The following is a 24,266-nucleotide window of genomic DNA, read 5'->3' as shown; positions in this document are numbered from 1 at the left end:
AGATACCCTAAGCAAAGTAAGTGTTATGATCTGGCGCCACCTGCTGCTGAAAAAATAATAATAATAATAAATAAATGGTAAAAATCATAAGTAAAATATGTATATTGTTCTCTCTTCATATTGTGTTTTCAGATCTGTTTTTATAGTTTTCTCAGCCCATTAGTTAAAGCTGACAGCAGCAAGTTCAACTCCACACAGAGCAGTCACAGTTCAGAAGAATGTTCACCAGCCCACATAAATCTGTGTGTGTGTGTGTACTACAGACTTTACTACTTACACAAAACAATCTTTCATCTGATAAATCTGTTGCGAAAAAATGAAATTATGATTAATTTTTCATTTTTTAACTTTAATACCACATTTCTTACCTTCCTAATTTGAATACAATGATGCTAATAAACCACCTCCTTTCAGTATACTGTATATAAAACCTCCGCTGATCACTGCTTAGACAGATGTATAAGTAGGAAAATACTACTTCTTTGCTTCTACTACTGAATAAAAGTACCAGTGATAAGAAGACTGCATTTCATTATATTTGCTTTCATGAGTTTAGGGGTTTTATGATGTCTATAGGGTTAGGAAAAGATTTTAGAATGGATAAAATATATTATTAGTTTTCAAATTACAATATTTTTCAGTTTTAAACATCAAATAAAATTGAATTATAAGAGTTGTTTCTGTTTTTGAATGAGGCACAATACAAATCAGCCAGTAAGAACAGAGAGCATATATATAAAGTCACATTGTGGAGATAACCAAATATAAATTTACTATTCAGTGGTCTCTACTAGATTAGGATACCTTCTACGAATTAATATGGTTTATTTATTCTGATCTGAGGGAGCTTTTCCGTGTCACTGTTACTACAGACTTATCTACTCTGGGCTCAGAGATGGATCTAAATTTTGCTTTATGACAATATCTGTTGATAAAACGGTGCTACACAAATAAACCTGAATTTTAAACTTGATTGTAAAAATTATATTATATAATATAATTATTATAATTTATATTATATAAATATTATGTAATGGATTTCCAAAACAGATCTCCAAAACAGCAACTTTACAAGAAAGAGAAAAAAAACTAAAACCTGTAAAAAACTATTTATTTCAGGTAATTGTAAAGACTTTCTATTGGTCCATTCAACAAGAAGCTTTGGCACAGTGTGTGGGACAGTTTGTCTGTCTAAATGAGGTAGTAAACTACAAAAAAAAAAAATCAACAAAAGTGGAGATACTTGTTTTTCATTGGACAGCGACGATATTTTAGTATGTTAGAACATCAGTTTACAAGCAGTTTAGTGCATAGACTGTATATATATCTTTTTACATACACTGTATATATATATATATATATATATATATATATATATATATATATATATATATATATATATATATATATATATATATATCTTTTTTTTACAGTCTCTGGTTTAGTGTATTCAGCCTATAATACACTAATCAAGCGTTTCATGATGACCATTTCCTTGTTATTACACACCTTTTTTATTTTTTTCTTCATCACTAACTATAGAGGAGCACTTTGTAGGTTTATTATCACAGACAGATTTCTTTCTTTCTCTCTGAATACTTCATTATCCTCCTTTGTTGTGCTGGCATGAGTGGATTAGACAATCATATGTGTGTGTAAGTGTGTGTGTAATATGAAAGTGTTTCTACAAGAAAACTCAACAAACAGCCAGAGAGATTCTCTAATATATTCAGTGTTTACTGTCAGAAACAAGAACACTACACCACAGTGGCCCAGAGGAATCAGCGAAATATTAACCAGAGTCCATTGAAAGCTGTGTTATTGTAGAAAGCATTACAGTGCTAGTGCTATTTAAGCTGGTCTCAAACATCTCAAAATACACGAGTATAATATGAAAAGACTGTACTAAATGTTACCCCAAAAATCATTTTACCCATCAGTTACTGGAGATTGGTCAGAGTTTCATACAGTGATGGGGGCTGATGTTCGTAACAATGCGTGAAGGCACAGTTAGCACTATGTAAACATTACAGTAATACTGTGGAACAGTGGTCTTTATCCCTCCTCCTGGAGAGCTACTTTCCTGCAGACTTTGGATCATCCAACCGTATTCCATCCCACCCAACCCAAGTAATTACTGTGCTGACTTGTTGAATAGGGTGTGTTAGATTTGGGTTGAGTTGAAACCTACAGGAATGTAGCTCCTCAGGAAAAGGGCATTAGACATGTGCTGCTATGTGTGTTCAAATCTTGCGCAGTGCACGTGCTGTCTCCTCTATAGCTTCTCGTGGTTCACTGGGGGGCGGGATCTTCAGGTCAGTTGGCTCCACCCCCCATATTTGAGTGGCATAGTCTGTAATTGTGCGGTCGCTGGAGAATTTTCCAGCACCAGCGATATTCTTAATCACCATTTGAGTCCATTCCTTCGGATGCTGGTTAAGACACAAAAATATAAGTAATAATACAATTAAATTTTAACAAATAATGTTGGTGTACTTATATTAACATAGTACAGTACGTGCATCATGTTACCTCATACAAAGCGCTGACTTTCTCCTGACATTTGACATAGGCTTCGTAATCAGCAAAGACCTTAAAGCTGAAAGAGAATGATAATAAAAAAGTTTACTCCAGCTACTGGAACAGTTCTGCAGTTTGTGAGCTGTTTGTGGTGTGCTTAGAGGCCCTGGCCACAAGATGGCCCTCTGACAACATGTATTAAAAATGAAACGTAGACCTATATCTCTTTTACAATATTTCCTGATTTTCAATCTATATAAATATGCAGGAAAGTCTTTAAGTATTTGGCCAGTGCCACTATATACCTTCTCAATGGATGTGACATTAAGCAATGGACACATTTATTTATTTAAGGTGCTTAAGAAAAGAATGGAAATAACCATTTAGGAATTGCAGCCATTTACACAGAACCTCAAATTTTAAAACTGGACAGGCACTCAAAGGCACTTTTATTCATTGTTTTAGGTCTGTTGTAAATCAAATTTTATTTTGAAAGGAAGTGTACATATAATTTTGTTGAATATTGTCAGCTTGAGGATACATTTGACTAGTAATTAAGACAGGCCTTCTCTTGTTGTCAGAAGGCCCCATCTTCAGAAATAGCAATAGCAAATGGCAGGTTTTGGCAAATGCAGTCTACTCTCTAAAACATTCTTAGAAATCTAGATCAAAATTAATCTAAATTAAATTGACAAAATTTGTTATACAATTTTACTATAATATATTATTTTTTTACGAGAGAAAGAGCCCTAACTGTTTTATAACTGGAACTGCTAACTGGAAGGAACTGGACAATCAAACAAATATAAATATAAAGATTTTTAATACAAGGATTGCAAATTGTTTGCGGTCCACAGTGAACCACAGTCATCACCAAATGCTGAAGTTTACTGCAGCCTTGTTCAGTCACCAGCTGTTTGTTCATCATGAAACCTTTTATCATTTGTCATTTGTCCAATTACTTATTGAAATTGAGGAAATTTGTAAAAAAAAAAAAAAAAAAAAAAAAAAAAATCTTAAAAAAATAATGGAGTGCTTTTATTACATTGCAGTCAGTTGAGGTGGTGTACAAAGGCAACTTTACAAAAACTGTAAATATACATACAGCACATAGAACTCACCGGTCATGGTTGAACAGCATGTTGATGATGTCAGAAAAGAGCTCAGGTTGTTTGGGTGAGAAGAAGCCGGTTTTAATCTGGTCAATGGCCTGCTTCAGCTCAGGGATGCTCTTGTAGTACTTCATAGCATCATAGCTATACAATAAAAACATAATTATAAGCACTATGAGTTAATATAGTTAATATAGCCCCCCCCCCCCCCCCCCCCCATCCATACCCCTCCTTGTCCATAGCTGCCACTTCGTCCACGGTCATGCCGAAGATGAAGAGGTTTTCCTGGCCAGCCTCCTCAGCCATCTCCACGTTGGCTCCATCCAGGGTGCCGATGGTCAGAGCTCCATTCAGCATGAACTTCATGTTACCTGTACCGGAGGCCTCTGTGCCGGCTGTGGAGATCTGCTCAGACAGGTCTGTGGCAGGGATCACTGTAACACACAAACATGCACACAGCATCAGGTGTTAATCTATTAACTCTATGATTTGATTTGATTAGATTATAATTATTTAGGAAAATATTCAACAGATGGTCAAATTTCAGTTTGATTTGATTTGATTCAGTTATTTGAACCTAGATTATCTTGGAAGTCCTGTAAATAAACAATTGAGGTGAATAGAGGTGGTCATGCATAGTCATATGCAAATGATTGTTCACCCCTGGTCAGTTGCTCTTTTTTGTCTTATTACTGTTTTCTGTAAAGCTGCTTTGCAAATTAATTTAATTTAAATACATGTATTTTTTAAATATATTTTTATTTCAATTTCTTTCCTATTTTCTCCCTAATTTACACAGCCAATTATCCAACCCACTCATTAGAACTATCACTAATGATGTCCCAACACCAGAAGTGTAAACTCGGACACCTATTTTTCTAACTGTTGCTGATGCAGCATTGACAAGCGTCACATCACAGCGTGCTTGGAGGAAAGCACTGCAACTTGAATACATCAGCTCACAGATTACCTTTTGGAGTGATGTGGGGAGAGAGTGCCATCTTCCCACCCAGACAGAAAGCAAGGCCAGTTGTGCTCTCTCAGGACTCCGGCAGCTGATGGAACGCTACATGAACAGTATTCGAACCAGCAATGTCCTGATCATAGTGGCAGTGCTTTTAACCCACTTGACCACTCAGAGCCCCAAATTACATGTATTGTTTATTCAAAGTGAATGTTACAATTCCGCTACACAGAATGCACAATTTAAACTGTGCCCTAAAATTAGCAGAAAATCAACAGAACATACCGGTAATTTAAACAGAGGTGTCCAAACTTGCACATAAGCATGTAGATGCTTGTGTATAAAGCTTCCCAGAAAAGCTTAAAATATGCTGCACTGACCCACATCCTCTGAATGTAAAATAATTTCTACAAAATTCTAGCCAACAGACAACACCAGACACAATCTTTTCCACACACTGTGCTGTCCAATGTGGGTGGTTATGCTTTCTGTGACTTTTTTGCGGTACACATGTAACACATGTGGTTTGAGAAATGGTAAATGCCTGCAAAACTTCAGACCTAACGCGAATTCCTATACTTATACTGCTATAAGTCACCTTACAAACAAGTTACAAACTGCTGTCTCATCACTTTTGGCACATCAGTGTGTATTTAGTGTATGAGACTGAGAGAGACTTTTACCTTTCTCTGCCAGAGAGACTCTGTAGTTCTCCAGGTAAATGACTTTGAGCTTGTTGCCGACGATGGGGTCATTATTGATGACGTGAGCAACGGAGGTGATAAGCCTGATGATCATCTTAGCCATGTGGTAGCCAGGAGCTGCCTAGATATAGATATAAAACAAACACACACACACTTATATTTAGAGAGAATGAGAGGTAGAGAGGTAGATGAAGGACTAAGTGTGCAACTGTTGGGTGTTACCTTGCCACCAATAATGACAGTGCGTGGTACAAATGGTGCTGATGGCTTGGCCTTGATGCCTGTTCAGAGGACATGAGGACATAGAAAAAAAATGAAGTGGGGTTTTACTGTTGTACAAGTACTGTGCAAAATATTTTGACAATTGTAAAAATGCTTAAACTAGTTCTGGCTAATAATTGCTATTAATACCAACAAAGCTCTATTAAATTTTTTGATAGGGTTATGGTTATTTTTAGTCAGGTCAGGCTTTCCAAACAAGAACATCTGCTAACATCTTATAATGCTAATCATTTATATTTGTTCTACAGTTTACTGCCCAGATATTTTTTAGATTCCGATTCTGCACTATACTGTATGTAATGTAGAAAGCTAAACATTTAGAAGTGTGTGTGTGTTTAAAGTACATACGGTTGTACATAGTGATGACATGGAGGCAGTTGAGGAGCTGTCTCTTGTACTCATGGATTCTCTTTACATGCACATCAAACATGGAAGCAGGATTTATCTTCACCTGGTATTCTTTCTCCAAATACTGCGCAAACTTCAGCTTATTGTCCTAAAGTCACATAGACACAAGCATGTACACAAATACAAGATCAGGATTTTAATATATAGCATTTAGTAGCAGCTCTGGTTTAGGGATGTGAATTGACAAGAACCCGGTAATACAATTTGTACCATGATACAGGTGTTACAATTTAATATATTGCTATACTCTCAAAAAAAGATCTTTTTGCACATAACATCTGGGCAAATGCATGTAAATAATTAAAAAAACACATACTTATACAGTATTGCACAACATAATATTGTAATGTTTGTGCGCTTGTGCAAAGTGACCTCACATATGTCCTTGGTTGTCCACTTTAGTGAATATCCTTGGTTTAAATAGGCTATATATCTGTTGTCTATAGGCTACAGTTTAGAAAAAAGGATTACATAAATAAATGACATTTAACCTAAAGGATGAATGAGCCATGGTATTTTGTCCAATCCAATCATTCATAGAGAGTACTTTTCTGATGCATTGATGAGTTAGTTATGATTACATAACACGGTCTAGACTAAGCTAAACGGTCTCTCTTCTGCCTGAAACACAATTGATTACGCAATTCACTCTCTCTGCAACGTGAGGTGTTGGTGTTCATGTTTCTGCTGTTGAAGTACAAACACTGTGTAGGCAGCAGGGTGTAAATATTACCTTCCCACATTTCAGATGTATACTGTGGGGGACATGTTGAGTAAAACGGTGGAAATAAGAGGAGGGGGATGTGGGGGAGTGTGTGCATTCTGGTTCTAACCTGTTTGACTTTAGATACGTCTCTGATGAATGTATCATCATCCACCAGATCATTCAGCTTCTGTAACTGCATCAGGTCTTTGACGTACTCCTCTCCAATCGCCTACACAGACAAAACACTAAGGGAAATCAATTGTTCTGCCCCCCGGTGAATAGGGACATATAATAAGAAAACACTTCAAAAGCAAAAATAACACAGTAACAGTATTAGAATACAGTTGTGTCTTAAATGTGTGTGTATGAGTACAATGTGACATTTAGATACAGGGATGTAACAAAATCTTTTTTTTTTTTTTTACCAAAAGAGAAATCAAACAAAATGAAATCTTGGATTAATAGCAGTTTTTTTACACGTTCACTCATTTTTTGTTTTGTTTTTTAAATTTTAGAATATTCTTTGAACACTAAATATAATCATTATCCCAGCAGACATACCAACAAATCACAATATATTTTAAATAACATTAAACCTTTAAAATTGCTGATGTTTCGAGAGTATTCATGTAATGCAATGTTGCATTTGGGCACTTTGTGACACAGTAATTGTGAGTTAACTCTCAACATTCAAGCGATTCTCTAATTATTTACCAAAATAATCTAAGATGGCAAAAGAAAAGTTAAACACTGTAATTAAGAAAGCAGTAAACAATATATATATATTTTTTGTTTCCAACCAATTCTGCATGAAAACAAAGACGCCTTACACACCCTGTATACCTCCTGAATCTACTGTCAGTCAGAACCACAGCAATAAAACCATTTTTTTTTCAACTTTTCTAGATCTGTGCTTCTTTATGATAAATGTGTTAACTTCTCTGCTGCTCAGACAACTCTGCAAACAATGACAAACTATTGCAGTATTCTGATTAGCTGATAAATTAATGTCTCTGTCCTTTGGCGAGGGTTAAGGCTTAATAGAAACACTTAATTACCAGCAACACAGGCCTAATAGCAATCCAGTCAGAAGCATTGGTACACTATACTGACAGAAGTATTGGGACAACTGCTTATTTATTCTTTCTTCCAAACTCAAGGAAATTAATAATAAAAATAAGAGTTTATCTAGCTTTTTTCTACTACATTTTTCTACTTTTACTGAAGATTTGATTTTATTCAGTGACAAGAGCATCAAGGAGGTCAGTTGGATAATCTTTTTAACCACTTTTAAAAGGAACACAGTTCCGCTTGCTCCACAGATAAATGTTGGGGGGCTCTATACCCTTTAAACCTGGGCATGTGCATGTGACCGTGCATGTGAATGTATAAATGTATAAATGTGTGACCTCTGCGATCAGATCTGCAAGTCCGGGGTTGCAGAGCAGCAGCCAGCGCCGGGGTGTGATTCCATTTGTTTTGTTTTGAAATTTTTCTGGCTCCAACTCACTGAAGTCTTTAAATCTGCAGAAACGGTAAATCAGGAATCAGTGGATGTGTGGGTATGTCAAAACAACATTATTTGGATGATATAGCATTGTCATGTCATTTATTATCTGTAATATTAGTGTCATTTTATGCCATTGATAAAATGTTGCCACATCAGAGCTGTGAAATGTGTATATTTGGTCTTACTCTTCGGTATATAGTACATTCATTGTTGTGCAATCAAACGCAAGCAAACAGGGTGGGTAATATCGAGGTAAGCATAAATGATCAAGGTCATGCTGATAGTGCCGGTAGCATGACAGGCCTATATGAGTATGTCTTTTTCTGTGTGTGTATGCTTCACTGCGTGCATTTACATACACTTAACTATCAAACTGAATTTCTGCAGTTATCTGATTAATTAAGTGGTCAAGTTAACACCTTACTTTAAGCGTCCGTTTCCTGAACATGGATTAAGCCTAATATTAGATTACACAGCATTTCGAATGAAGATTTTCCATTGAAAGGAAAATTTAAGACGAAGAAAAGACTAAATCCCTGTCAAAAAAAAAAAAAAAAAAAAAAAAAAAAACTTTTTTATGTTTTAGATTGGGTTGATGCCTAGTAATCTACATCATTTCCAGTTTTACAGCTCTCAATATTGCTGCAGTGTAGCATAATATTAGACCTAATCTGTGAGATCATTTGGCTGGTTGAAAAGCAGAAGTTCAAATACGCCTAATAAGGTATGCATGACTAAGCAAAATGTACAGAAACTTCACATTTATTTAGGTAAAATGTACTTCTGCGTCAATTTTAATTAATTGACGCGTTAATAAAAGTGTCTGTTTATGAATGTGACAAATGCCATTGTAGTAAAAGTGAACACAAGTGAATGTGTGACCTACACGTCAGTTTTGATGATTGTAGAATGGATCTCTGCGACACCATTAACAGCATGGGATCCGACGATGCAGAGGTGAGCCATGTTCACTTTCTTCTCCCCATCCTCCTCCACCAGAGACATCCTGCGCATACGATCCAAATCCCCCGGGAACAGAGACACTATGTGCTACAAACAGATACAGAGCTTCTTTAAAAATGGGTAAATGTTGTGTTTACTAAGCCAACAATACACGGCTGTCGTGTTCTGCCTGAAGACAAAGTGTGTAAGGTAGCTTGACTCAGATAATAGTTATGCCATTTCCAGTGTGTGCAATGCATAGATTTGTGTATATTTTGGCACTCCTGGTGTGTATACTCACGTCCAGGTGTATCTGGTTGATCCGATATATGATCTGTAGATGGCGTGGTAGAAGTTTCTCCAGCAGCCGGACAGGCCAGCGCTCCAGAGCCTCTGGGAGAACAGTATGATTGGTGTATGCAAAAGTACGCTTAGTAATGTCCCACGCCTGCACACACAAACAAACACACACAACAAACATAAACATGTAGATTTTAACATAAGACACACGATATTATGTAGCAATTTTAGAGTAAAATAATTGCTTCAAAATCATTTTCAGGCTCCACGGCCTGTCTCCAGCTTTAATCAATGCCACTCCAGCTTCAGCACACCAGGAACTGCGCTATGTAACTTTGGTGAAGTCATATCAGTCCACATGCTTCTTTCACATCACTATCTTTCAGCTTTTTAACAAACGCATTAGTTCAAAATAGGTGACTGAAATCTCAGTTTGTATTTACTGTTGTAAAGTACATCCCCAACTGTAGGGGGAGCCAAGAAGCAAACAAATGGCTACAGAAGGACAGTTTGTGCTTCTGTGTTAAATCCACATTGTAGCCTATGCATACAATATGCTGATAGGTAGGTACTGTTTTGTAGTTCTGTATGATTTATGCTCATGTAGAATTTAAGAGAGTTCAACTACCATCCTTCTACATTCACATATATCATACAAGAGTGTGTCACTTACAGTGTCCCAGTCCAGTTTCTCAATGTCCACAAATATCCTCATGAGCTCAGGGATGGCCATAGCAGGGTGTGTGTCATTCAGCTGGATGGCAACCTGAAAGGAACAAGCAGTCATATTTCTATATTCAAACTCACCATATTTTATACTTTATAACTCTAGGAGTTGTAATATTGCCCACCATCGAAACAGAATGACAACGGAATTAAATTCGCTTATATTATCCACCCACTAAAAATGATAAACAAATGCTCAGATAAAGCTAACAAGCAACTGCATTGCTGACATTAACCCAGCCAGATTCAGATGTGAATGAAGCACACTGAAAAAGTTATAATATTATACTATTATTATCGTCTGAGTGCCTGCAGATATTAGTTTTTCATTTTCATTACATTCACACATAATTAGACTTGGCGTGTTTTTCACACTATAAGGTGCACTTAAAATGCTTTAATTTTTTTTTAAATCGTCTGTGTGCCTTATGTATGAATTTTCCCTGTCAGGTTGTGAGGAGCAGTAGCCACTCGCCTTAAGTACAGTGTTTTAGTTTAGTTTGATAGTTTAGTTGTCCAGCATCAAGACCCAAGACTGGAGCAGTACTAGCATTAGCTGCAAACCATGCTAAGTGCTAGCTCTTTTGCTGTACAGAGGTTAGTATAATCAGCCTGTAGACTGCTCCTAACCACGACTAGCTCTGCTGGAGCAGCATTAGCATTACCCTGTCACCACGCTAAGCGCTAGCTCTTTTGCCGTTCAGAGGTGAGTAAGTTATTTCATACTGTAGTCTGCTGCTAACCTTGACTAGCGCTGTTGGAACAGCATTAGCATGGCCTGCTAACTGCACTGTGTTAAAACAAGTAATGTGGGATGAACACACTCAGGGTTCCTCAGTGTAGTGCTGTCTGGTTTGCTTAAGTGGAAATTTGAAAATCTAAGCTAATTATAATCAGGTGCGTCTTATAGAGCAAAAAATACAATATACGTCAAGAAGAAGAGAAAAATAGATGACAACAGTAAGGGAGGGTTTCAGTGGCAGGATAGTGAGGTAACAGACCTCAAATATTGGGGACTCTGCTCAAACTAAAGCAGCACATGGTTCTTGCACCATTTTAAAAGTCAATTTCAATGCTTTTTAAGATCTTTTAAGACCCAAAATTGTAGTCATAATTTATTTGGTAGAAAATGATTTATTGTATTGAAAATCATTTCCCATTTATTATCATTTGTTAGTAAGTTAGCATGTTAGCTAGCTCTCCGCTAATGTTAGCTAGCTCTCCCCAGTAACATGAGCTAACTTGTTGCTAAATTTAGTATGTTAGCTAGCTCTTTGCTAATGTTAGTTTGCTCTCTGCTATCCTTAGTTCTTTCCCCAGTAACATCAACTAGCTCTCCACTAACCTTAGTTCTCTCCTCTGTAATTAGCTAACTCGCCCCTAAGGTTAGTATGTTACCTAGCTCTCCGCTAGACTTAGTTCTCTCCCCGGATTTGATGTTTACGCTATATGTTTTCCCACCGACAATAAACGCACTGTCTGAAAATGTAATACCTACAGCAAATTTACGGTAATTTAAGACCTTATTACATAGATTTTAATTTTAAGACTTTTTAAGGACCTGCAGGAACCCTGCAGCAGGTACATATAACAAACTCTCTGTGTTTGAATACTTTAGCTAACATTAGCCTAACATTACTGTTCCTTATCCACTCCACTTCAGATGATCACTGGAATATATGTGAAGGGTGCAGTAGGGTGCTTTAAGTGTAGCAGTCACACACCTTTTCAGGAAAGCTGTCAAAAGACAGCGGATCAGAGCAATTCCTCTTTGAAGTCTTGAAGCGCCGAATCACATCCTGCAGTGTTGCTGCCACCACAAAGTATTCCTGCTTCAGTCGCAGCTCCTTACCTTCAAAAAACTAAAAAACACAAGAAAACAAATTCACAACCTCCAGAATCTCACTACTGCAAAGAGACAGCTAAACTTCAGTTAAATGCAGACTGAATCAACATTCTGTCCAAGGTTTCGTCCTCAAGTTTACAATGCAAGATCTCTGTTTGTATATAGATGGATTTTTACATTACCTTTCTGCTGAAATCCTTAAATCAAGTGCTGAAATGTCATGTTTTTAATTATATAAAGAAGTCTAATTTTGCTACAGAGTGAGTGGTGCCCTGTTTTTGATGAGTCTATTTTTTTTTTTTTGGTTGCACCTTATCCAAAACATTGGTTAAAGCACCCTTTTTCTTGCTATTGATCATCACAGTTTTTACAAAACTAAAGTAGAGTTCTAAAGAAGCATCCATTGGTAAACAAAAATGTTTTTTATAGCATAGCTGCAAATATTTTTTCTGATTGTTATTGATTGATCTTAAGTGTCAGAATAACGTGTAAATGCAATACTTGCTAAAAAATATATAGTAATTAAAATGTATAAAAAAAAAATTTAATCACATTGTCGTTGGGATAGAGCACTCTGGAAATGTTCTCTGCCAGGTTTCTGTCCAAAACTGCCTGGATATAATCACCAACATTGACTGTGGAGAGAATAAAAAAAAACACATCCTTTTATATTGCTATAAAAAGCAATACAAACAACTATAAACTCAAGATCACCGTAAGACTGTTTTATGAGCTGATAAGACAATACAATAGTTGTGGTTGGGTTCAAGCCAAAATGTTAAATCATGTAATTGGACAGAGCAGTAAATGTGTTTAAATAGCTACTCACAGTCCCGAAGGTTGAAGTCGTTTGGAGCACGTGCTGACCACAGCCTCATGGTGTTCACAGTGTTGTTCATGTAGCCAGGAATAGGTGTGTCATAGGGCATGGCCAAAACCACCTAAATGGTATTTATAAATTATTTAAAAGTATTTATAGGCATTTTTCAGTCTGGGTTGTCTGTAAGGTGTATAAGGTACCTGCGTATCAACCCATTTTGATCCCTCCTCAGTCTCCTCAACTCGTCCATAGAAATGCACAGGCAGCATGTACTCAGGGCGGGCTTTCTCCCATGGGTTTCCATGCCTCAGCCAATCATCAGCCTCCTCCACCTAACAGCCAGGTCATACATGCAGCACATCAAAAGTAACACATTAAAAGCAATACACAGCTGAGGTATAAAATGTGTTCATTGTATTTCTAAAACTGTACCAAAATTGTAATCCATACTTGTAGCTCTAAAATCAGAGTTTTACTTGGTAAAAAATATTTGGAATTGGTATTACAGATATTAGTTTATTTGACTCTGTATTGACTTTGAGACTTTTATTTTGAAAGCATTAGTAGGCCAGTAGGCCATTATTTAAGGTTCTGTCTGTCTGGGATGTAAACTAACCCATTTTGTACCACAGGAAGTGATTATAAGTTGCTATTCCAAAATTCAATACATGAAAGTGTTCTTATGGTCATTCTGCATTTAAATCATTTACGACATTTGTTCATTGTTTAAAAAAACTACTAGTTCCAAGTATGCATTGTGGATATTAGAGTATACTCAAACTTGACACTTTTACTTATATGACACTACTAATTAGGTATACTAACTAGGTAATATTAGCAATTAGTAATTGGGACACAACCCTAAGAGTAATGCACACAGCAGATTTGTGAAAAGCTGCCTACCTAAAACTCGCTGGTTGGGTAAAGTTCAAATTTTTATGTTTGCATTGAAACACACACAAACACAACCTCTGACCATATGGTGTAAGCTCCAATCATGCACCACCAAATACAAGTCTTCTGCTGGTTCTTTGCTGTTCAGCAGGGTGACCTTTACCCAGGTCACGCAGTCTCAGAGGCCGTACTCTTGACCCCCCCACACACACACACATATGCAGCAAAAATCTGAGAACAAAATACATACGTGGTGCTAATATTTAAGCATGTGAACAGATGCATGCTTATCCATGACTGCAGGTTAAAGGTTAAAGCAAGGTTGGAGAAGAGATAGCCAGCTGATTACAAATTAACTCAGGCTAAAACTGACCCACTTCCACCAAAAAAGTCACTTCCCTGAGGGCCAGTGACCTGCAGAAGAGAGGGGGATGAAAAATACACTGGGTTGGTGTCTGCAAATCTGCAAAAGCTCTGTGCAACACATAAAAACGTATGTCTAATGAATGTTATGTTAGCTGCTCATGTGTGCATCAACGGCATACGTTTGTGTTGGAGGACTCGAGTTTGGTCTCAGCCTCAAGTCCATTAACGTGTGGTCTTGATCAAGTTTGGTCTCAGTCTCAGACTAATCTGGACTGGAGTCTTGTCTCGGCCTTAGGTGAGGTGGACTGTTATTTAAATAAGCTGAGATGACATTACTAGATTTTATTACAGCACTTTCACTATTCTGCTTATTTGACAGACTGGCAGACTTAACTCAGACTCGCCTACTAATGGTCTTGGCCTTTACTCTGACTCTACTAGAAAAGTATTGGCCTTGATTTGGACTTGACTACTAAAAGACCTTGATTCAGACTCGACTACTGATAGTCTTGGCCTTGACTCGGACTCCACTAGAAAAGTCAGAGCCCTAATTTGACCTTGATTTGACCATTAAAAGTCTTGGCCTTGACTTAGACTTGTCTACTGGAAGGTTTGGCCTTGATTTGGACTTGAGTACTAAAAGTCTTTGTCTTGATTCAGACTTAACTACTTGTAGTCTTAGGCTTGACTCCACTAGAAAAGTTATGGCCTTGATTTGACCTCTACTACTAAAAGTCTTGGTGTTGACTTGAACTCAAATAATAAAGTCCTAATCATGGTTTTAACTTGACCACTAAAAATCATGGCTTTAACTCAGACTCACCTACTTAAAGTCTTGAAGTTTTGGCCTTGACTCAGACTCGACAACAAAAAACATGGCATTGACTGAGACTTGATTACTAAAAGTCTTGGCCTTGACTCAGATTCTTCTTCTAAAAGTATTGGCCTTGACTCAGACTCGTCTTCTAAAAGTATTGGCCTTGACTCGAACTCCACTATAAAAGTATTGGCCTTGATTTGGAATTGAGTACTAAAAGTCTTTGCCCTGATTCAGACTCAACTACTTATTGTCTTGACCTTGACTTGGACTCCACTAGAAAAGGCATGGCCTTGATTTGACCTCTACTTCTAAACGTCTTGGCTTTGACTTGAATTTGACTATTAAAGTCTTGATCTTGATTTGAACTCGACCAATAAAAGTCCTGGCCCTGACTCAAGCTCCTCTACTAAAAGTCTTGGCCTTAACACGACTCCAGCACTTGTGACTACAGTGACTGATATATGTGCGTGCGAAAGATGTAGAAACAGCTCCAGTGTGTAGAACTCTGCGCTGCAGGCTACAGAGGCTGTAATACCTTCTGACACTCCTTACAAGTGCTTGAACAGAGCAGTGATGTGATGGGATGTGATCTGTCAGGTGGGATAACAGCTTTAAACCTTGTTTGAGTTTGTTTACCTGCCAGCCATCTTTGATTCTCTGGTTGAAGATCCCGTATTCATAACGGATGCCATAACCATATGCAGCAAGACCCAGCGTTGCCATTGAGTCTAAGAAACAAGCTGTGGAAAGCACATACACAGTGATGAACATCAACTGCCTTGGTTTAGTGCCCTGAACTGAATGTGAGGAATATAGTTAACCCTATTAGCACTGAAACTAGATACCAGAGAGTCCCTGACCTGTAAAAATATCAACAGAAGAAACATTACATTTTGGCTAATCAGAACTGATCAGCTTTTGTAATGGGTCTGGAACAGTTAGTTTTACTGAGAACGCAGCTATGTGAATGATTAGGGCTGGGTTTTCTAAAGGCATCTAAGCACAAAGATGAACCTTAAATGTTAAGCAAACACTCTACTACACACACTCTTTAAAAGCAAAAATAATTTTAACAATATGATGATTTTAAGAAACTGGGCCCAGATTGGTCACCCACTACTTTCTATGTAAACAAACATTGGCGTACGTGTGCATATGTGTTTAGTGCGTTGTAGCGTGTGTTGAATTTCTGGCCTACTTTATCCTACCCTCCATATATATATCCTAATCACACTTGAACAGAGAGAGGCTGACACTGCTGGAGCCTTGTATTCTTCACACTTTGGGGACAAAGGGGCTTCTAAATGAGAGTAACAGCAGCTCAGGAATGTAGGGCACTAAAGGGGACATATTATGAAACACTTGTGCACATACACTTGGGTATCTGAAGTGCTTAACCAACCCCCAAACTTTAAAATAAACTTTTTAGATTTTTTGTGGCAATTAATTGCATCCTCGAAGTCACTCCAGTTGTTGGTTGCATTTCTCAGCTGTATGTAAAGGATCCTTCACTTTAGAACAGCCTTCTACTCTGTAGTGGCTGAGAAACGCAGCCCACCTTGGCTGCAGTCTAGACTTTAAAGCACAGCTATTGATTTAATGACTGTATTTGGTCTTTTGGTGCTGGATAAGCAGCAGCTTTTGTTGATGTTTCCTCTCTGACCTGCAAAAAAAGACCAGGATTTTGCCCTCTGCTCAAGAAATCCCATTAGCATAGCTGGTGTTGTAACGCTCCAAAAAGAGCCATATTTCACAGAGTAGTAAATTATAGCGTAAAACATCATATAAACCCTGAATAAAAGTGCTATTGATTGTATTTTAATCTCAGTTAACTTTCAAAGAACCCTAGTAGACTAGAAAGAACAGAAAGTAAAATAGTAAAATCTTTGAACAATAACTGGAGGGTAGACTGTATAAATAATGAGGTGGATGTGTCCACTCCTGTCCCTACACTGTTTGCAGATAGAGGGAAAAAGAAAAGAAGGGAAAAGAGAGTGAAGAGTGAACAGTGCAGAGTGTGAGACCTGCCAACCGGCCCAGTCCTCCGTTCCCTAATCCAGCATCCTCCTCCATATCCTCCAAATCCTCCATATCCAAACCCAACTACAGAGAGACATAGAAGAGAAGTTGGTAAGAAGTTTAGTCCACTCTAGATCACATTGATTATAAAAAAAATGAGTAACCAAGTGATCTGTACTGTATGTCTCTCTTATACAAACACATGAACACACTCACCTGGTAGATGGCCTCATCGCAAGCATTCTGCAGTCCTAAATTGATCATGGTGTTCTGTAGAGCCCTCCCCATATAGAACTCCAGAGAGAGATAATACACACGCTGTGCACACACACAGACACACACAGAATTACTGAGCATTTAAAGCATGAATTCTGTCTGTTTTATTACAGTTGAAAGAATAAAAATATTTACAGTGATATTGTTTTACAAAAAAGCTGACAGGTTTTGAATTACAGATCAGGTAAAAATGAAAACAACTTACCATATTTTACAGACTATAAGGTGCACCATATTATAAGGCTCAGTGTCAATGAACGTCTATTTTCTGATATATATTTTCATACATAATTTGCATCGGATTATAATGCGCACTGTCGATTTTTGATTCCAGTGCTCAGTGGGTCAGCACATCTCCACCCTATTTTTCAACGGCATTCCCACATGAAGTTTTTTTAAATTTTTTAGCTAATTCAAGCTCTAATGAGATTAACTAGGTACAGAAATCCGGTTTGCCTACTCTAAATTTTGACACAGACCCACTAGACCCAATGATGATGTATGAACTCTTAAGTGTTTTATTAGAAATTTGTAAAATTAACATTACAAAGATCAGCAACACTGTATCCCAACTGACACTCTGAAAGTAGATGAATGAGAGTAGGCTTTCGTACAGTAACATATACACATGTACAAATTTACATAAAAAGAAGCAGGTACAAATATTATTTTACATTATATTACAAACTTCTAATATCATTCTATTTAACTAAGTAACGTTTAGCGTGCATCTTTAGTCTGTTTTATGATGCAAAGGTCAATAAAGAATGATCAGACTGGAGTTTGTTGTCTGGACTGGTCAGAGCCTTTGTGTATCGTTGCTGAAAAAGAAGTATCACAATGTTTCAAAAATTCTTGATGAATAAACCAACAGAAATTCTCCATAATGACCTGAAATAAACTCTTTTTACACTGACATCTATTGAAAGTTAAGGTATCATCACACTCCTGTAAAGTTGCTGTTTTTGAGATTTTTTTAATTAGACAGCAGCATACACGTGTACAAATATACATAAAAAAGGAGCAAGTACAAATATTATTTTACATTATTTTACAAACTATTGATATGTTTCTATTCAACTAAGTAACTTTTAGCCCCTCCATTCTTAAGCGTGTAACTTATCTTTAGTCTGTCTGTTTTATGATGCAAAGGTCAGCAGAGAATGATCAGGCTGGAGTTTGTTGTCTGGACTGGTCAGAGCCCTTGTATATCATTGCTGAAAAACAAGTATCTCCATATTTGCACATTTTAGTTCATAATTTGAACACACAAACTGTCCCTTACATTGTAAACAAAAAATTTTGACCAATAGAAATTCTCCAAAATTACCTGAAATAATTTCTTTTTACATTGAAAGTTACATTGAAAGTTATTTTCTCTCTCCTGTAAAATGGCTGTTCTGGAGATACATGTTTTATTGGACAGAAACTATTTGAACTTTTAGCCCAACAGCAGATTTTATTTAAAAATAATAATAAATATAAAGTATAAACTTATTTTCCATTTGTCCAGGAGTGATATGGTAAGTGCAGGTCTGTCTGAGCTGATCTCAGGTGTGTTAACTGTAGGACTGTAGTACAGGACAGGTGTGTACCTGAAGCCCCTCTGAGCTCAGATTACCTTGGGGTCCGTCTCGTAGTAGAACTGCTGGGTGCGGATCCAGCGCCCCACCAGGTGGTCCCGCACGGTGTGCGCGAGCGCGAAGTAGTAGTCTCGCGCCGTGGCCACATTGCGGTCTTTAACCAGGGTGAAGTGCAGGTGTCTGTTGAAGCCTTTCTTCAGCTCGGCCACGTTCTCCACCCCCACGATGCCCCGGATGCTGATCTGCTTGCGCTTCTCCTGGTCTGTGAGTGGGGTGGCCATGCTGCTGGAGGCCCAGGGGAACAGGTAGCTCTGACCGCAGGCTGAGTGCAGCTCTCAGCGGCAGAGCTTCACTTTTACCCCGGGACCGAGGACCCGCCCTCTCCGCTACTGGCCAATACAGAAAACCACGTGATACTGTGAGTGAAAGCGCCGCACTGAAAGCGCGTGTACCTTCGGTTCAGGTGATGTGGGTCAATCTGTCCACCCTGCCGCTGTGAAATATCAAGATATTTAAAACAATTCAGAAAATCAAACTGTATTTTAAAAACAGCCCACTGTCATCGTAAACAATTCAAAATGTTTACAACTGTAGGTCAATTATATTTTAATCAAATACCATTTTTGGCTAAAATTGCTGTCATTGTCCTGTCATGCAGTTTCAAATGAAAAGGTAGATACATGCATGACAGGAATTTAAAAAGAGAAAATAAAAAGTGGTTAAGCTGAGAAAATTAATGCGATTTATGTGTATCTGAAAAGTTTAAAGATAAAAAAATAAAATGCTCAAAGAAACAGTATTCAGATAAAGCGTAAAAAGCGGTAATTTGAATCAGATTATGTGGTTGTCTTTGTGCCAGTGGTACTGGCAATGCTGCACTGGTGGAGGAAAGAATGGATTCTACAAAATACCAGCAAATCTTGATGCAAATGTCAGACCATCTGTGAACATTCTGAAGTCGCAATGAGGGAGGTCAATAGAATAATCAAGCAAAACAGACTATCCTCAATATCCACCTTTTTAGACAACCTGAAAACTGCTGAAAAACACAGGTGAAGCTGCTTGATCAGAGTGTTGGGATGTTTTTGCTTGAGTTTGATGATTTGGCTGGTCTACAGGCAAAAGTAAAAAAGTAAAAAAAAAAAGACAGTACACTCTTTCTAATGGAAAGAACAGATGGATATAATCCACTCAATAAGTTTATTGAATATACTGTACGGTTACAGAGAGCACAAAGCGCCAGGTACATGATAGGCGAGTAACATCCATAATAATAATAATAATAATAATAATAATAATAATAATAATAATAATAATACAATTCTTATTCACATTAGGGGTTCATTTCTGATAAAGAAAATAAAGAATCCCTTTTTTCTACAGTCATACACTTAAAAAAACAGAGTGCCTTGATTTTTTATGACTTAAATATGTACATCAGCTCTGAAAAAATAAAGCATATTACAGTACAGCAACACAATTACTGCAAAGTTAAATAAACTGAAACTGAACTTAAAAAGAAACAGACAGACGAGTTCATGTAATATGCAATGGTTGTACACATATGATTCAAGAAAATTCAAAGCACTATATTTTGTTCAGTGTAGAACTTGTACTCCCCCCTCCCTCTGCTCTCGTCCAGTCAGTCTCTTCACCAGGCTGAGGAAAGGCCTCGGGGTCAGAGAGTTCGTCAGTGGGGTCAGGGGTATTTTATCTTAAGCAGGCTACACAACGGTCTATGTAAAAGGAGACAGTAGGTCTATGTCTCATTGCACCAGAGCATAGCAGCCAGAAACAGCCCACAGCCCACATCCACGTCTTCTCACACTTCCAGAACACAGGACATATTGCCAGTTCATGAATCTTCTTTTTTGGATTTACAGCTGTGCTGTTACATATTGCAGTGAATAAACACAAATATATATCTCTATATATTCTACTGTAATGTTCAGACATATAAACAGAAGCAGCACCAGTGTTTCATTAAAGTTTAGCAATATGCCTGTACAGCTCTGAGGCAGTAACAAATGTGGGGCGGAGACAGAGAGAGAAGTATGGCATATTTTTTCCTCTTGCGTCTGCACACTCATTGATGAGTTATATAAGGCTGATGGGGTTTCTGTGTATTTGTATTGTGTGTGTGTGTGTGTGTGTGAGAGAGAGAGAGAATGAATGCTTCTGTTGTTGTTTTTTGTTGAAGCGTATTGGCCAGCAGGAGACTGTTGTGTATGCGAGGGCTGAGTGTGCATGCAGTGTGTCTCTTTTTGTGTGTGTGTGTGTAAGCCCAGTGTCTTTTATTACAAAAGCACAAACACTGTCCTCATTAACCGTGGTGAAAATAATTCTCCCTGACAGTGTGTAATAGTGTATGCATGGGGGGACGAAAGGCATTACAGTTTATTCTGTAAATTATGTCTGTTGATTTATAAAACTCCAATAAATAATTCAGTTTTACTCTTTAAATGAACTGTATGTAGTACATTGTTATAGTAAACTGTATGAAGTGTACTGTTTAGGTGTGTGTAGTGTGTGAGCTTGTTCTTCATGAGGGCCATATGTCCTCAAATTTCCCAACTTTTTCCCAAAAAATAAAGCCCAGAAAAAGCCCATACAGACATTTCTGTCAGAAGAACATGCGTCAATATCTCATTCACATCATAATAAACTTTATCAACATAGGAAAAATGATAGAGCTTTATATGGATATCATAATTCTGTACTCTCTACGGATATAGATATATCTACAGACATATATCTCTATACATATTGATGTCTGCACAGAATGTCTGATCATGAGGAAAAGTACAAAATCTGATTGGACTCTATTGCTTTCAGGAACAGAGCCGCACGTATATATGCTTTAGCACCGACAAGACTGCTGCAATAATAATAATAATAATAATAATAATAATAATAATAATAATAATAATAATAATAATAGTAATAATAATAATAATAGTCTGTGTAAAATAACATTTTGTGATTGGTCATCAGGGCAGAGGAGGAGAGAGAAGAAAGAGAGAGAAGGACGGAGGTACATTCATTACTGAGGTGTATCTTTGGCTGCACTTGTGGTACACAGGTGGCACAGTAGGTGGGCTTTAATTGGTATAAAAACACCCCAGCACAGCACAGGTCAATTACCACACTTCAGGTGAATAACAGCATGGCCAGTGATTCTTTACAGATGATTTAAGTATCATCACTGAACTGCCTGTGACTTTATATAAATTACAATAAGGCAGCATACACCAAAAGAATGCACCACTTTTTCCTCTCTTTCTTGTCTAACCTCATAGCTGCTTCCCAGAATAACATTAGACTGGTAACATCTGTATTCTCTGTGTCTAAAAGGAGAGGCTTTCTGAAACGTCTACATGGCTAGATCATCGGAGGAAGCCAGTAGGGCCTTCCTTTTTCTTTTTTAGCCTCTGTCACTCTCTTTCCCCCTCTCTCTGTGCTCATTAAAGCAGGTGCAGTTTTACTCTGTGTCTGTACTCCACGTCTCCCTCTGTTGGCCATGATGAGAGAGAGCAGGTTTAAAGGAAAAAGGCTCCATGTAAAATCTGGCCTAGCAACTCAGCTCCATAAAACAGCTTCACTTCTCAACCAATCCAGTACCTTTGATGGCTGCTGAAATTCTTACTTTTTACTGTGCAGATTTTCTTATGCATTCACACAGAAGGTCGAAGTGTGTGTGTGTGTATGGGTATGTGTGTATGTGCACTGAGTATGTGATTGTGTTTGTCTTCAGCAGACAGAGCCTGAAGGATCTGACTCTCCTGGAGTGTAGAAGTCTGGAATGGGCAGTCCAGTGTGAAGAGTCACCTACACAAACAGAAACAAAAGGTGCCTTTGTGATAAAAGGTAAAACAAGGACATCACACATTTACACTATTAAACTCGCTTTAATATATTTATATATTTTACTTTTAATCAGTCTGATGTTTAGCAGTTTGTTTAATAATAATGCTACCGATATTTACTGTGCAATGATCAACAAGATGTGTTAAATGAGATCCATATGCTGCACTAACCCAAATTTTGTATATTCACACATTCCCACACACATGAACACACACAGACTCATGTGCATCTTTATATACCAGTTGGTGTGGGAGTTATTAAGCATGAACTAGAACAGTAGAACAAAAACTTTCATATTAAATGTAAACTAAATATGTCTGTATATCTGTATTGTTAGGCCGGGTACTTAACTGAATTATTTAACTGCATTATTACCTCTAAATGCTGTGCTTTTTGCTTATTAAAATAATTGCTTGTTAATTTTAATCAAGTTAAAATCAATAATTGGTTATGATACTAATTATTTCACCCAGCTCAGCTCACCCACCTTATATTGGTATAGATACTAGCCTTTGTATTAGAAAATTGCATGAGAAAAAAAATCCAAGACAAGTCATATTTTGAAAAACCAATATGGAAATATTACTGAATCACTGACATTCTACTATTTACTTTGATAACTGCAGTTGTAGTCATTCTCATGGGCCTGAGTCTGTGTTGTCAGGAAAGTGTGTGCATTGGGAAGATTTTAAAGCTCTGTTATATGTGTTTGTGTGTTACCTGAACATTGCGGTTGAGGCTGATGGCAGGGTAGTAAAGGCCCTCCAGAGAGTCAAAGGCCACAGGACCCTGCTGCTCATCATTGATGAGGAATAAGAGAATCCCCCGCGAGAAATCCAACAGAACACCCACTGTCGCTCCTTTACCTATCCCTCCATCCGTTCTGAGAGAGGAAGTAAAACATTCTTAAAACTGTAGTTCAAAGTAAAATAAAATGTACAGAAATTTTCCCTCTTAAACCAAACTAAAACATTTTTGGGAGTTTTGCACTGAAGTTATGAGGTTGATGTAGCAAACAAGTAATGGAAGCAGTAAGCACTGTGCAAACAGCAAGCCTTTATCTTCACGCCTGCCTTAAGCAGTCCAATGATTAAAGTAATATTATGTGATAATCGATGTGTTTTGCTACAGGGCTCCCCATATATTTGATAGGTAGGATTCACGTTTTGAGCTAAGAACATTCTTTGCATGTGCATTTCTGTGCAAGTTAAGAGACATCATGTAGGTAAAAAAGAATGCATAATCACAAAAGAGTATTATTATAGAATTTTACACAAATCTGGCTTGTTGGTTACAAAGACTGTTTGATCATTTTTCAAATAAGGATAAATGACAACTACCTATACCAAATTACATAAACCTAGAAAATTATTCGGAAGGTTTCTGAGGTAAAATTACTGTAACATAGACAAAAAAAGACAAAAGGCTTTATTACAAAGGCTGCTTAAAAAAAGAGTGAATTCAGAAAATTTAAGATAGAAGTCATGTAGTCTTTACATTATGTAGAAGTTACGTAGGATTTACGTTGTTTTCAGGTAGTTTTGGTAGTTTTTATTAGTAGTTTACATAAAGGTGTTTAATAAATACCAAATATACCTTTA

At 37.3% G+C, this 24,266-nt stretch overlaps 2 protein-coding genes across 5 annotated transcripts in view; both read right to left on the bottom strand.

Moving 5' to 3' along the window:
* Positions 1-1,716: 1,716 nt before the first annotated feature.
* Positions 1,717-19,147, bottom strand: pygl (phosphorylase, glycogen, liver). Its single transcript, XM_007248533.4, has 20 exons — positions 18,837-19,147; positions 17,156-17,257; positions 16,945-17,023; positions 15,557-15,660; positions 13,041-13,172; positions 12,850-12,961; positions 12,573-12,655; positions 11,899-12,036; positions 10,122-10,214; positions 9,450-9,596; positions 9,093-9,256; positions 8,106-8,220; positions 6,824-6,925; positions 5,931-6,078; positions 5,523-5,581; positions 5,280-5,421; positions 3,859-4,066; positions 3,642-3,776; positions 2,533-2,599; positions 1,717-2,432 (listed from the first exon to the last, which is right to left on the bottom strand). The coding sequence occupies exons 1-20, from the start codon at positions 19,077-19,079 to the stop codon at positions 2,244-2,246; spliced, it is 2,562 nt and encodes an 853-aa protein (XP_007248595.3). The 5' UTR covers positions 19,080-19,147; the 3' UTR covers positions 1,717-2,243.
* An 808-nt stretch (positions 19,148-19,955) lies between these two features.
* trim9 (tripartite motif containing 9) overlaps positions 19,956-24,266 on the bottom strand; it is a 29,888-nt gene continuing 25,577 nt past the window's right edge. For all 4 annotated transcript variants that reach the window (XM_049481604.1, XM_007248534.4, XM_049481603.1 and 1 more), the window contains 2 exons: positions 23,386-23,548; positions 19,956-22,626 (listed from right to left, as the gene is read on the bottom strand). In XM_049481604.1, coding sequence (XP_049337561.1) covers positions 22,549-22,626; positions 23,386-23,548 — 241 coding nt within the window. In that variant the 3' untranslated portion in view covers positions 19,956-22,548. The remainder of the gene's footprint in view (positions 22,627-23,385; positions 23,549-24,266) is intronic.

The sequence above is a fragment of the Astyanax mexicanus genome, chromosome 7, assembly GCF_023375975.1.
Source record: "Astyanax mexicanus isolate ESR-SI-001 chromosome 7, AstMex3_surface, whole genome shotgun sequence".
NCBI classification, from domain to species: Eukaryota; Metazoa; Chordata; class Actinopteri; order Characiformes; family Acestrorhamphidae; genus Astyanax; species Astyanax mexicanus.
Note: the sequence above shows the minus strand (reverse complement) of the source record. Positions and strands in the feature narration are given on the sequence as shown.